This window comes from Aythya fuligula, chromosome 1 (genome assembly GCF_009819795.1).
Source record: "Aythya fuligula isolate bAytFul2 chromosome 1, bAytFul2.pri, whole genome shotgun sequence".
In the NCBI taxonomy this organism is placed as follows: Eukaryota; Metazoa; Chordata; class Aves; order Anseriformes; family Anatidae; genus Aythya; species Aythya fuligula.
In genome coordinates, this window is record NC_045559.1 from 117,738,627 (window position 1) to 117,753,688 (window position 15,062).

The following is a 15,062-nucleotide window of genomic DNA, read 5'->3' on the forward strand; positions in this document are numbered from 1 at the left end:
TCTAAATCTTTCCCCACTGCCCAGATTTCTTACACAGACAGTCTGGAAAACAAACAGTATGATCACCTTAATTCAAGTGATCCGTGATTGCTTTGAGTTACAAGATGTATTTTTTTTTACATGATATTTGAGGATAAGTAGGAAAAAAAAAAAAGTCTCAAGTTTCAGCCTATGTAGTTACTATCGTGCTGGAACTGAAGTCTAGAGATTACGAAGTTGAAACATCAGAGATGTCAAGTCAAGCTGCCACTACACTGCCTGCAGTCCCAAGTGCTTTAAACAAACCTGGACAGGGGGTGCCTGAATATGGACACCTATAATCTGTTTAAGTCAAACTGTTACAGTTCAGAAGACTGTAAACACATATTAACAGGGGGTATAGTAGTACCCAATTGCTGTGTTAGCCCTCTATCTTGAAAACAGGATTTAGCCTTCCCACACTTGACCTGACTAAAGGGCTTGTACAATTACGTACAGTTTTACTACCAATTATTTATGAACAAGGATATGTGCTCTCACGCTTATTTCTATCCTAAAACTACCCTTCATTTTCTGTGTATTTTCTGTATACTCAATATTTAATAATCATTATGTCTCTTCAACTGCCCTTTATGGGATCTAACTCATGCAGCCCAAGACTAGAAAGCCAATTTTCACTGATCATTTAAGTAATCAAGTGAATATTCAAAAAATTACAAATGAAAGCATTTGCTGTTAAACAATTTCCAGAACAGTCATTATTGTAAGCCTCATTAATAGCTCCTTGCTCAGGAAAAAAAAAAAAGAGTAAAAAAAAAAAAACACAACAAAACAACAACAACAAAAAAAAAACAACAAAAACAAACACGTGAAACAACTGTAGCAAATTTAGAGAATAACAATCTATATTTTTACTGTATTTTAAAACATTACATCATAATCTTTTTTTTTTTTTTTTTTCTTTTTCAATAATTCAGACTTTGCTCAACTCTGGTGTTTCCTGAAGACTTACCAACAATAACGTTGGATCACAGAATAAAGTTGAATCATAGAATAAATTAGTTTTAGCTGAAGCAGACCTACAAAGACCGAGTCCTACTGTCAGAGTATTTCAGGGCTGACCCAAAGTTAAAACATATCATTAAGGGCCTTATCCAAATGCCTCAAACACGGACAGGCATGGGGCATCAACCACCTCACTAGGTAGCAGGTTCCAATGTTTGACCACTCTCACTGTAAGAAAGGTTTTCCTAATGTCTAGTCTGAACCTCCCCTGATGTACCTTTGCCCCATACCCATGCAAACTGTCACTTAGATACCAAAGAGAAAAGATGAGCACATCCCTCTTCATTTCCTCTCATCACAATGTTGTGGAGAGCAATGAGGTTACCCCAAAACCTCCTCTTCTCCAAGCTTATCAAACCCAGTGTCCTCAGCCTCTCCTCACAGGACACGCCCTCCAGCCCTTTTACCAGTTTTGTTGTCCTCCCCTGGACACAGTCAAGTATCTTAACACTTAAGTTTTTAAGTTGTTGAGCCCAGAACTACATAGAACACTGTGTAGGTGCAGCCCCACCTGGAGAGTGACCAGCATCATCCAGTAATGTTCCACTATTTTCTTTAGACCTCCTCTTGCTATTAACATACTTCTAAAAAGCTTTGCTTGTTATCTGAAACCTCACTGCACAGCTTTAACTCTAGTTGAGCTTTGGCCTTTGTGTTTTCTTCTGTAAATGCAAACTGCAGCTCTGTAATCTTCCTGCGTGACCTTAGAGAGACCACATGCTTTCTTTCACTGCTTGAGTTCCAAAAGGAGTTCCCTACTCAGCCAAGATGGTCTCCCACCCGGCTTACTTGACTTATGATACACCAGAATTGCTTGCTCCTGTGATTTTATAAGGTGGTTCTTGAGAAGTAACCAGCTCTTGTGGACCCTTAAGCCCTTAAAAGCAGATTGCCAGAGGATGCTGTTCTTTAAGACTTTGTATACATAGATACTTGATCTCTTTTACTGACCACATTTGAGAAGATAATTCTCAGATACAGAATCCTGAAAAAGACCATCACTCGATTTCAGATTTTTCTTCAGCTTTGTCTGGTACCAATCATAAGAAGCACAAGTCTTCCTCTTCTCAGTACATGACATAGAATAAGCTCCTTCTTGCTCAGAAGCAGACTAGCAGCTTAATTCTTTACCTGTGCAGCCCAAATGTTGTCAAGATCCTGCAAAGTGAGGGCTTTCTCTTTGATGACAAAACGAAGAATCTTCTCTAACTTCTCTACATACTGAGGTTGATGAAGACTATCTCTCAACACAATTGATAAAATATTATTCTGCTGGATCCATTCCTGAATATAAAAAGAAAGTAATGCCATCTCAAATTACTGAAGTGCTATCAGTATTTAAGCAAATTAAAAAATAATAATAAATCAGACTGTTAAGGATTGTTTTTATATACAATATTCTGATTGTGAGAAGCTAGAAAGATTAAGAACAAGAGGAAGGTATTTATCTCTAATTTCCTCTTTTAAAAATATCAGTGTTTTAAGTAATCCAACGTGCCCAACATTGTGATACCTTAAGGAAGATATTTTTTCCTGGCATATTAAAATCATGAACTCTAAGCATAAAAAAAGTTCAGACAAATTCAAACAAAAAGCCAATAGGAAGAATAGTTAGGTCTTCTATTCAAGGAACAAAACTTTTCCGATTCAAAATCATTAAATATCAAAACCATTTTAAGACGCTTTTAGCTTTTTTATGCCCTATACTATAGCACACAAGAAGGGCATAAGCAAAGACTGATGTGTAAAAAGCTTAGATTATTTATGTATTTCCACTTGCATTTTTTTTAATGCTTCTAATTGAATTAGAGGCAAATATTCAAACTATTTGAGTAGATACAATTTTTTTCAGTGATGTCATTGACTGAAAATAGCTTCATACACTTATTTTTTTGTTCCAACTGAAACAAAGCTGTGTGCACTTTGAGCATCAAAAAAGAAAAACATACACAGCAAACTGTCCAATGCAGTGTCCTTCATTATAGACTTAAAATGTTCAATCTAGTCTTGCAAAATATATAAACCTAGATACTTTCATTTAAAAACAGAGGTCTTGTCTGAGATGCCAAACTATAAAGAGTACATAAGAAAAGAGCTATTTCTCCCTGTTGCTTGAAAAGGTCAAATTTAGCAATGATTCCATTCTGCCAGCAGTCCTTCTGCAGATTATAAACCATTAGCTATTTACAATGCTGAGGCAGAATAGTGCAAAAATAACAAAAATAAGTTCTTCTGCAAAGATTAAAAGAGCAAAACTGTTCTAACTTCATACATGCTCATGTTATTTGTTAGTCACATATGCTTTCAAGCATAGAACAGTATCCAAAGTTTGTGAATGTTAAATAAAATCACAAAATGTTATGTCTAGAACTTTCTGTACAAAAGAATACAGATGAACATTTTACTTTTCCACACACTTCAGCTTCTGAAAGGTGGAAAGGAGTGTAATCATTCAGAATTCTGAGTAGAAGAAAATAATTCGAAGCATAAAAAGTGGACTACACTCTTATTTAAATGAACGTTCAATTTTTAGGTACAGTGTCACTGAAGTTTCAAATAAATAACACCTGTTTCATCTATTTTTTTTTCCTTTTTAAACCCTATATAAAAAACATGCTATTCGAGGATCCCTTTTTAGAGCACGTTTTTAGCAGCACTGAAAATATTTCTTAACAGAAGCTTTGAAACAAATACAGCATTTTTCACAGAAAGATATTAAAATGACTTATTACTATGATGCAATACCTACTGTTTACAACATGACATATGAAAACAAGTACTGTACAAGATCCATCGTATACGGATCCTTCTACAGTTTAAGTGATAAGAAGGAAGAGAACCTATTCAGTGAATTATGATGAAGAGGAGAACTTACTGCCATTCTTTCAGCTGTGAGCCATTCTTCCTCTTCAGGATTACCATGCCGATGGGTATAATATGACACACTGGTTATTACTTTGTTAACTTCATTTAGTGCGTTCATTTTACCATTGAAAGAAGAAATTTGTAACAACCTGTAAGAGAAATTAAACGTAAGAAGTGTGAAATAAATATTAATGGGATCATATCATATTAGGAGTAGCATCTTACCTAAGTATCATTTTTAACCTAAATATTTCTAAGTTTTTTACAGTTTCTTCTTGTCCTGGAACTCTTGAAGCTAAGTTCTTTAGAGATTTGATTATCATTGACAGAGCATCGTTTTTGGCTTCATTCTTTGCTTCTTTTTTCAGTTCATCATCTGTTAAATTTTCTAAAAATTGTGGAACCATTTCTATAATTGGAAGGAAGTATTTCTTCACTGTATGTAATGTTAGAAATTCATAACATTGTCCAAATGGCCTAAAAACAAAGAAAAAAGTCATCAAATGCCATAATCAATAGTTGTATAATATTAAGATAGTAAGGAGCAATTTATTCTAGAAACTTAAGTCTCTTTACAAGCATGCGAAACATCAAAGTTAAAGGCAACTAGTTAAGAGGTGTGGCAATGGGAGTGCTTCAAAAGACTCAGTTTCGTACTAATTCATTATTCTATTAAACATATTTGGCAAACTTGAACTATGTAACATACTCTTTAAAAAACTTACTTAATGAGAGCTGCAATTATCTGAACATTCAATGCTGATCCACTCATGAAGCGATCATGCAAGATCTGAAATCCATTTAATGTGCCAAACTTGTTGATAAGATCTACTAGCCAACCCTGAAATATAATAATCAGTTATTATCTGACTTTTACAAATAACCATCTAGAAGTACTTTTAAGTACCTATCGGTAACAAAATTACTTTAAAAAACTATTTACAGAATAAACTGTTAGAAGGTAACAATTATCAGGGAATGAGCCTATATTGTTTAAATATTCAGTTTTATGGAAATGCTTAGAAATAGACAACTCTATTTTTCCCATTATCGTGGCAAACATACAGTATGTTAGATATTCAAGGAAATTTAACAAATATATAAGAATTTAAATGCCTGTACTTCAGGCTTGGCTGCTAAATTTCTACAGAAAACAGGATGATTCTGATACTCTTTTCTGGTCCTGGATGTGATAATGCTGCATAAAAATGCAGCAAGAACACAAAATAACATTCTTACAAACAAGGCTAGCAATGCAAGGAAGTCCAAGGACACAGAGTTCTTTATCTTCTGTTCTCACATATCAATAGCTACCAGTTCTACTAAAAAGAAAAAAAAAAAAAAGAAGAAAGCAACAAAAATTTAATTCATGTATCTCCTGAATTTATACCAATACCAGTGGGCAAACAATACTGAAAAATTCAGACCCGAGAACTGAAATAAATTACTGATCTGAACTGCCAGTTGGAAAAAAAAAAATCCCTAGCTCCCATCTTCTGGAACTCTAAGAAAAGGGAGGGAAAATTCCTATGTTATCACATAATCCCCTCCTTAAGATGTGTCACCAACAAAATCTCATTGAATGAGAAGTTAAATCCATCACCTGGCAAATACAAGCAATCACATTAACACAGTAGGAATAGCATTCCAATAGACTTGTGCCAGTTTACCACAGAAACACAACTCGGTTTCATTGTGGACCAAAGACTGAAAGAGTCAGAAGAGCAAGCATGTATTAAATCATGATTGATCGAAGAGTGAAAAGCAGCACAACATTTTACTGATATACAAAAATCAAGTACACCCCCCTACTCCCAAACACTTCTCTATGGCTACTGGGTAGCTAGGTAACAGTAGGTAATAAAATAAGCATTTCAATATTCAGGGCTGAAAAAGCTGATACCTTTGGTGATCGTGGGTCAGGAGGACGGGCATAAAGTTCATCTTCAGCAAGCTGTACTCCTGCAGGAACTGTTTCAGAGGGACGCGTACCATTGTATAGATGGAATTTGCAGTGAGGATTTAAGGCCATGGCAAGAAGTTCAAGAAGGGGAAACCAATCCTGGGACAGCTTGGCCACACAGAGTTCAACTAGTCGATGGGTGTTGTTAATAATACATCTCTATTAAGAAAAAACAAACAATATGGCAGGTGACTACTCCAACATGAACTATAAACTCTGAACCATTTGCACCTAGCATGCAGAGTTGCATAAGAGTTTTACAATGCTGTACTTACAACTTTGTACTTCCTCCAATAAAGGGTTTAAAAAAAAAAAAAAAAAAAAAAAACTTATATCTGTTTTCAGCTAAAAAGATAATTTGGGAAAAAGACCCAAATATTTTTGGTTATTTGAAACACTCACAAATCAACACCGAACTACTGACTTTTCTTTCTTCCACCCATCCCTCTCACAGATTTCAATTTGCTTATCAAGATCTTTACAGTTTCTCATTTGGCACCTGACCAGCTGTCCAAGAGGCAGCTTTTCACATTCAAGTAGCTGCTACAAACATTCAGAATTTAAAGACTGATGAAAGCTTTTACTAAAAAAAAAATAAAATGAAGTTTTCATACTATGCACATAAAAATAAGCAGGTCTCTTCTCTATACATCTGACCAAAGACAGTCTTGCGAACAAGAACTGCCATACTGAACATTCAAAGTTCAGTTCCTGTCCATATCATCTTGTGTTTTATTCCCTTCCAAAGACACCAGAGGCAATAAAGATGAAATAATGATGCAACAAGGGTGATTTTTCCTCCCAAGAGCCACGTATATGAGAACATTTCCATTTCCCAGTTGTGATGATTTCTGACATTCAGTCTCCTCAGTCACAAATGCAGTCTCCATTCTCACTTAAATTATTATGTTTTTCAGAAACAGAACAAACAAAACCACTTACATGGATTTCAAACTTCCAGCCGCTCACTGCCTCATCAGTAAGGATTTTTGTGAAAGATATTGTTAACCCATCTCGAAAAAATCGCTGGCATGCTTCACTTTTGACATCAAGGCCTATTTTAAAAGAAAGAAAAAAAAAGAAAACCAGCCACAACTATTACATATGTAATTTCATTAGTTGTTACACAAACTTTTAAATACTGAAAGTAGTGACTTAGACATCAAAGGTTTGGTGTCCAATGTTTCAGAGTTATTTTTTAAGAGATACTTTGTATGAAGCCAAACTTAGGTAAGATTGAATGGACAAAATAAATGGTGAATTAATGTTCTAGTAAAGACACCTGAACAACTGCACTCCTCTAGCTTATTTTTCAATTATTTTGAAAAACATGATAGTTTTTTGCCATGCTTGTGAAACTAAAGGTATAGTAGCAAAAATCAGTACAGTATTTTCTTTATTTTTATCAAATTGAAGTTCTTCATACTCGCAAACAACAGTACAATAAAGGTTCCTTTCAAAAGTGATCACATAACATCTGTCCACCATGGTATTATTACACACCATAAAGCCTTTCCAAACTCTCACAACAAGGCTTGGCAGTCTATGTTTACAGTGGGTGCAGCTCTAGTAAAGCAAGAATCTTTGGAAAGTCACTGTTACACCTTGAGAACTACACCAGCATTCTCTCTTCTACCACTACTAGAGGTGCACGATATACACTGTGTAGCCAACTATCAAAAATTCCACATTAGCTTCCCATCTAGCTCAGTCTGACACCTGCACATTATAACATGGACTCTGCCTCAAACTTCTACATTGGTAGTAAACAAAGGACTTTAAGTTAACTCCCCAAGAGCGTAAAGATGACAACTTCAGCCTACATACAAAGAAGAGGACAAGAGAAGGCATCCAAACCCACTCAACTTGACCTAGAGGAAATGCTCCTTTCAAATTTAACAATGAACTTAGTTCTCAAACATAAATTAAAGCATGCCCTCAAGTGATTTTGATGTTCCTCTGAATACCAGTACATTGCACTAAAATCTCTAAAACTTTCAAGTACTTCCAGCACCACCTCCTCCCACAATGGTGGGACAGCTTCAGTCAGCAAGACTTTTCAAATGAAGTTTAGGAACACCAAAACAGATTATGTTTCAAAATGCATTGTCCTTTCTGTGTTTCACTGAACTTGGGAAGAAAGGAAAGCTGGAGAACCTTGAAAGGTACCTGTGTAACTAACTCCTGGATATAAAATGACCTTCTACCTTCTTCCACAATGCTCTGTGCTGCTGAAATAATATACGCTACTCATGGAAGGAACCAAGACTGGGTATCTACAAGGACAGGAGAATCAACAAAAGCAAGGTACAGGAAGACAGCAGGGTGGGAGAGGAAGGAAGAGCAATCCAAGGGCAGTGAGAAGAGAAGCAGCAGTTCTATTAGTCACCTGGTATCTACTGCTTGAATCAGATTCAATATCAGTAACTCTTAGGTAAGACCACAAGCAGCCCTTTCTCGCTCATTTTCCAAATTCTGAAGGCAGAGAATGATGAGGAAGAAAACAAGACAGAATTGCATGCATGCAGCTCTGAGCTGTGTATTCAGAGAAGGGTTGTGCAATGAGAAAAAAAGTAAACATGAATTAAAAAGGCGATGTGCAACATACAGTAAATGCAAGCTGCAATTAGGGGGATTGGAAAAGGAAAAGGTGGAGCACCAAAGCCCCAAGCAGAATCAAACAGCTCCTCTCTAGGACTCCGGATTTCATAACTTCACAGCTGGAAACCCCCAAAACCTGAGCTGGCTCCATGCCTTGTTATGGCACTAGGCCTGCAAAGTCCCCCCTAAACCTGAAGCCTTGGGCAGTACAGCAAAGGATCTTTTCAGTGGCTTGACAAGGGCTGGCTCAGGCCCTGCAGAACAGAAGATGACCTGGAGCTGATAAGCCCTGAGGAACACGCACTTGCCCATGGAGGCAGTGGCTACACATGGCACTCGGATTCTAGCACCTTGAAGAACTCTTAATTATCACAAGTATTTATGTTCTGAAGTATTTAAGTACTTAGTTAAGTTCACTCAAGGGTGGTCCAACAGAATTGCAAGTGGACATCCAGAAAGATGATCTTTAGAAAAAGCCTTCTTTTTTTTTTTTTTTCCCCTTCATAGGTTCTAGGGCCTGCCCCTCTACTTTTTCACCCTCTGTAAGTCTTTGCAATTCAACAAAGCCAAAGATTTGGGATAGAAATTGAAGGCTTAAGTTATGTGGTGAAATCTCGTTTCAGTTTCAATAAGCTACAAATTGTTAAATTGCATTGCACCTTGCTTGTGTGTGTTGTGCAGAGATGTTTTGGCAGCATGTTAAAAACAGAATGTAAATATTACAAATAACAAAATCCACAACAAAGACAGCAGTAGAGAGCCGATGAGATTTTAAAAGAAAGAATGAAGAATATTCTAGCCTATAAAAAAAACTAACAAGAACCATTTTTTCCCTTATAAATTTATAGCATCCAAATCATTATGACATTTATTTCTGGAGCAAGGCCCATTATTCAAAACACTTTGTAAGCATTCCAGAATTATGTGAAAATAAACATCAGTATGGCTGTTCAATGCTGTTTTTCAAATAGAAACTCCAGACTATCACTTGATAGTCTTATGGCTTGCTTAATGAAGAATAATTCATTGATGTCTACACATAAAGAGATAATCTTCCATAAAAGCAAGCATTTGCCAGGAATAATGCAAGTCACAGTCTAGACAGGATTCATACTACTCTGTCAAATTTGCTCCTTGCACTTGAACAGAACAATGATGCAATTTTGTTCTTAATAAGTACTTTCAATTCTGTTAAGTTCCTTTCAATTTTAGTTCCTGAAGCAATTTCAAGAGGATGCAAACATCACCATAAAGACAGGGTCACAATGAAAGAAATTACTCCAGAGTCACTCCAGAAAGCCAATGCCCATGGCCACTGGCAACATCAGGAAGAAAAGCTACTTAGGAACTCTAACCACTACAAAAAGGTAAAGGTGCTTGATTAAACAAAATAAAATCAATGGGCTCTAATGAGTTACAGATCATAATAAAAATGTATGCAGTTTAACAGTTGGTTAATTTTCAATTTCTGCTTTCAGTTCTTGTCTTGAAATACAACACCTCCGGTTAAAAAAAACACGTCCATAGATAGGTAGCAAGATGTCCAGTTCCTGATCTTACTGAGGTAGCAGAACACATTTTCCAGTTAAGAAATTTACATAAAAATCGTTTTTATTACTTCTTGAAACAGACAGCATCAGCCAAGTTCTGAATTAGAAAAGCAGTGTCTGTTACAGCAAGTGAGCAACCTACCATATGCCTTGAGAACTGAAACTTGTTTTAAAAAGAAGTAAGTGCCATCTTAGCCACTGCACAACTTCAAGTATCACGGGAAAAAAATAAATCTATAATGTAACTAACACTATAACAGTTAAAAAGCAACTATTTCTAACAGCTTTCATGGAATGACCACACAAAGGAATTTAGAGGGCAAGAGGAACATTAATTAAATAGCAATGCAGCAGCACTTTTCAGAACTAGACACTGATTTAATAAAATCATACTGTAGCAAGTACATGCTTAGACTTTCACTGTTTTTCAGAGCTTCAAGAGGAAAGAAACAGATGACTGGGAACTTTCAGCCATGTATGATGCTTTTGTGAAGTACAATGATGTTAAGAGTAGCCAAGAATCTCATTCTGCTCATATTACTTCATTGCATTGCGCTGACATGTTTTTTTGTTTTGTTGTTGTTTTGTTTTGTTTTCATGACCTAACAGCTGGCAGTACATACATCTCTCATAAATAACAAGCAGAAAAAAAAATTAAGGCACTGGTAAAGGCTGCATTTTCTTTCTGTAAGTTGCCATTTCTTTTGTTCCTGAACAGGTGTGATCTCGTAAAAAAAAAAATTCTACACTCTCCTTAAAATTCCTGCCAGATCTCACTACATGCAATGAAAGCCAATTCCAAATGCAACTCCAGCTGATAAATCAGTGTTAGCAACAGCGTATAATTAACCTATTTTGGATCACCTGGGTGCAGCCTATCTTTTGTTTCTCTAGAGCTCCAAAGCAAAAAAATACATAGAAAATACATTAGGATAACCAAGAATTTAATGACCACAGCCAGCTTTTTATTCTTGAAACTGCCTAAGAATAACCTTTATCATCATAGAAATGAAGTCATCCTGGTCTAGCTATGTCACAGTAAGGAACAGGCACTTTGTATGTCACTATATATAAAACACAACTGGCTGGTAAGTATAGATAGCTGAGAACAGTATTTTTATCTGACTTGAGGTATTACATAAACACTGGAGCTACAAATATTGTCCAGAACAACCTTCAAGAAACACAACTTTCCACAACATGGGTCAAATTTGTCAATTTAGCAAACATATACTCAATCCTGACAGGGAACTATCCTAGTTCCAAGTAAGTTAGCTACAGCAAGCAGTATGGCAGAATTACCACTAAGTCATGCTGTTTGATGCTCTAACTTTTCCTCTAATAGTCTCAAAAGCATCTATATGCCGAAGTTGAACAAAAATGCATAGCAAGATATTTGGAAAGCTAGATGAGCAACTTGGTTTTGGAAACAAAAAAAAATAATTCTATAAGTGTTAGTATCTGTTATGAAGACCAAACCCAGTAGGTCTGATATCTAACTGAATACAGAGAACAGGTAGGACAGGAATGACAAGATTTTTATTGCTGTGAGCTTCTTCAACCTCGCTAATCATACTGCATAGAGTACCTAATTTCTACCTACATTGATGTCTTTTTTTTTTTTTTATATTAAAGTTTCTGCTTTATGAGGGTTCTGCATGCCACTCACATCAGGGCTGTAATGGTAATAATTAAGAACTTTTAAGCCTCCACCAGGAACTCAAACGAACTCAAGCAAAGATTTGGAGTGGTCCAAATCCATTCATTGTTTTTTCAGCTTACCTTTTTTACTCAGGTCAATAGCAGCTTCTAGAAGAACTTCTAATTCCCCTTTCGGCAATACAGGAACAACCCATCGAGGCCTATATTCAAAAGCAAAATAAAACAAATCCACATAACTCAATTGTTCTTCTTAAAAATCAGGAATCCACAATCCTTTGTAAAACTTTTAATATAGAGTAAAAATAAGCATTTTTAAAAGCCCTGATAAAGACTCCACTTTTCAAAAAGATAATAATTTGAGCCTCTCTTTACAACTCTAATCCAATACAATAAGGAAATTCAAGAAATCCAGTGAAACAAAAGTGCACAAATCCTACTTCTGCTGTCAAGACAGTTGCACAAGTAATCTGCACACACTGGAAAAAAAAAAAAAAAAAGCATGGAGTATGAAAGTACCTGTTGATCATGTCATCCAACTTTGCCAGGTCTGTGTGTGGAAATGCAGGCTCCTCATCTTCAAGCTGGGGTGGAGCATCTCCTTGTCCCTGCTCATCAGGCGGGGTAGCTGGGGAGTTCTCATTGGAAGAATCAGGTGAAGATGTCTAAAATTGATGTAGAAAATACTTTTAAGAACTGCGTGTACTCCTGTGCCACTTATTTTGCCTTCTTCCTTCACATTATATTTCAAAGAATCACTTGAACTATATGCCTATTATCACACAGTGTAATAAAATAATTTGATTTTAGATCTATTAACAAAAAATAATAGAAAGCATACAGCATGTTTATTGTTTTATCTTAATGGTTTAAGAATTTATGTACTTTCCCAGAGAGGAATTTTTTTTGAGACTTTCTTTCAGTCACCTATCGAGAAGATGAAAACAGACTACCTGGATGCTCTGTTTTTACATATCTTCTGAAGAAAATATGAATAATTCAGGTAGAAAACCTTCAGCAACAGCACAGAAGGATCATGAAAATATTTTCTGAAAACGTTTAAAATGAATACTACTGCAGCTGACTACTAACCAACCTCCAAGCACACAATTAGTTAAGCCCATTTTGATGGGCTGTGCGAACTACAGTGTGTTTTGTAGATGCACATTTATTTGTGTACAGAAACAGTATGGATTGTTTGGAATTTGAAATTGAAAATAAAGGTTCAGATCAGAAGAGCAAGATCAGAAGACAAACGAGGACCAAAAAGACCAAAACCAAGACAAACGAGGACCAAAAAGACCAAAACCTCAAGATTTTTTTTTTTTTAAACACATTATACTGGATTTGGCTGGCATGGAGTTAATTTTCTTCACAGCAGACCGTATGGTGCTGGGTTTTGGATGTGTGACCACAACAGTACTGATAACACGCCAATGTTTTAGATGCTGCTGAACACTGCTTAGAGTGTCAAGGCCTTCTCCATTTCTCACTCTGTCCCCACAGTGGGTAGCTTATGGCTGAACAAGAGGCTGGGAGGGGACACAGCTGGGACAGCTGACCAAAGAGATATTCCATACCCTAGTGTCATGTTTGGCAATAAGACTGAGGGCAGTTTTTTCCCCAGGGGAGCACCAGGCTGGGGACTAGCTGGGCATCCATTGACTGGTGGTGTGTGACGGCTTTTGCATCACTTCCTACTCCTCCGCCCCTTCACTTATTAAAAATGTCTTCATCACAACCTGCAAATTTCTTCACTTTCTCCTTCCAATCCTCTCTCCCATTCCACATAGATGGAGAGAGCAAGTAAATGGGTGGGAGCTTACCTGTTGGCCCACCACATACATACCAAGGAACAATTCATTCTCAAGAAATAACAAACATTAAATCCTACGATATTAAAAAACCATCACCTTCATACTGCATTAAATGAAAAAGTGTGGCTTTTCTTTTAACCAGGCTTGGTCACAATGTTTAAATGCATCTTTTCCTTTTTTTTTTTTTTTTGCCTGACAGAAAAGCATCATCACATTATCATGTAGTGTATCTGAAAGTTTTTCATTTTCTTTTGAAAGCAGGATATCACGTTAAAAAAAAACAACAAACAACACACTATGGGGTTCAGGTAGTCAAGAGCAATGAACACAGACTTAGATGAAGCTGATAATAAAGAGATAGCTATGCCCATAAGCTCTTTTACCCCAAAAGTGCTTTTGCAGAACTGAAGTCACAGAGTAGCTTTACCAGTCTGTGGCAGACACAACAACAATGCAGTTCTAAGCAATCTTCCAATATAATTCCAAGAACACTTATTTTTCAAAATAAATATGCTTGAAAAAGCTACGCCACTGCCTGAAAAGGCAGCATTTTTTGCATGCTCCCTAACAGTACCTAATTTGCCAATGGCACTGCCTCCATCCCTGAAATTCCTTTTGTACTTCCAGAAAGAAAAAAAGAATAGCTAACTTCACTAGACATCTCGAGGACTATACAAACTCACAGTTCAAATAAGTCATAAATGCCATCTGTAAAGAAACGACTCCTTTATTGCTAGATAACTTGATAGTCAGTAACATACCTGATTCTGCTGGAGGGGAGGCTGGGACTGTCCATCAGGAGCCTGGCCCTGGCTATCATTGCCTCCTACCGGAGAGCCACGAGTCGTGGCTGTCATACTCGACACAGGGCAGATCTTTGCAATTTTGTCTGCTTAAGTAGTTGTTGTGAGAGAAGAAATTATAGTCCACTTAGTAAAGTTGAAGTACCAGCATATGCTTGCCTTAAAAAGCTCCAACTCAAGAACATGCCATCTTGCAGAGACCATTGCATAACCTGAAAAAAAGAAAAGACAATATGCTACATTGCCACATACATAAAAGAAAAGTAATCTACACCTGGAAAAGAGCACAGCAAAAAAAGTATATACTGCTATAGAGGATCTTTTATTTTAGACTTAGTATTTCTTTTTACTGAGTGCAACTGACATCAAAAGGTAACAGTTGAAATATTTAACATGATTTTAACACTCTAAGCAAAAATTATCCTGGTAATTACCGTTACACCACCGAGAAACTGACACACAGCCAAACACATGCAGCTGTTTACTCTGACACAATGGTGCTTAAACTGCTACAGTAGATTTTCAAATGGGATTCAAGGCGCTGATCTAGGCCCACAAAGAAGCATACCTCATGACCTGACTAAGCGTAAACCAGCACATCTGTTAGCTTTTCCAATATTCTCTTCCCGACTGTGTCCAACTGCAGCTGTCTGAGGGGAGCTAAGGGAGGTTGTTTCTACTTCAGTTCAGACTAACACAGTCTGCAGCCAACCTTCTGTAAGCACACCAGTATTCATTCTGGGCATCTGACCTGTATTCC

At 36.6% G+C, this 15,062-nt stretch overlaps 1 protein-coding gene across 2 annotated transcripts in view; it reads right to left on the reverse strand.

Moving 5' to 3' along the window:
• USP9X (ubiquitin specific peptidase 9 X-linked) overlaps positions 1 to 15,062 on the reverse strand; it is a 100,898-nt gene that overhangs the window by 60,297 nt on the left and 25,539 nt on the right. For both annotated transcript variants that reach the window (XM_032184070.1, XM_032184061.1), the window contains exons 2-10: positions 14,261 to 14,514; positions 12,202 to 12,347; positions 11,806 to 11,885; positions 6,815 to 6,927; positions 5,813 to 6,031; positions 4,635 to 4,750; positions 4,135 to 4,386; positions 3,920 to 4,058; positions 2,176 to 2,328 (exon numbers count right to left, since the gene is read on the reverse strand). In XM_032184070.1, the coding sequence (XP_032039961.1) occupies positions 2,176 to 2,328; positions 3,920 to 4,058; positions 4,135 to 4,386; positions 4,635 to 4,750; positions 5,813 to 6,031; positions 6,815 to 6,927; positions 11,806 to 11,885; positions 12,202 to 12,347; positions 14,261 to 14,356 (1,314 nt within the window). In that variant the 5' untranslated portion in view covers positions 14,357 to 14,514. The remainder of the gene's footprint in view (positions 1 to 2,175; positions 2,329 to 3,919; positions 4,059 to 4,134; positions 4,387 to 4,634; positions 4,751 to 5,812; positions 6,032 to 6,814; positions 6,928 to 11,805; positions 11,886 to 12,201; positions 12,348 to 14,260; positions 14,515 to 15,062) is intronic.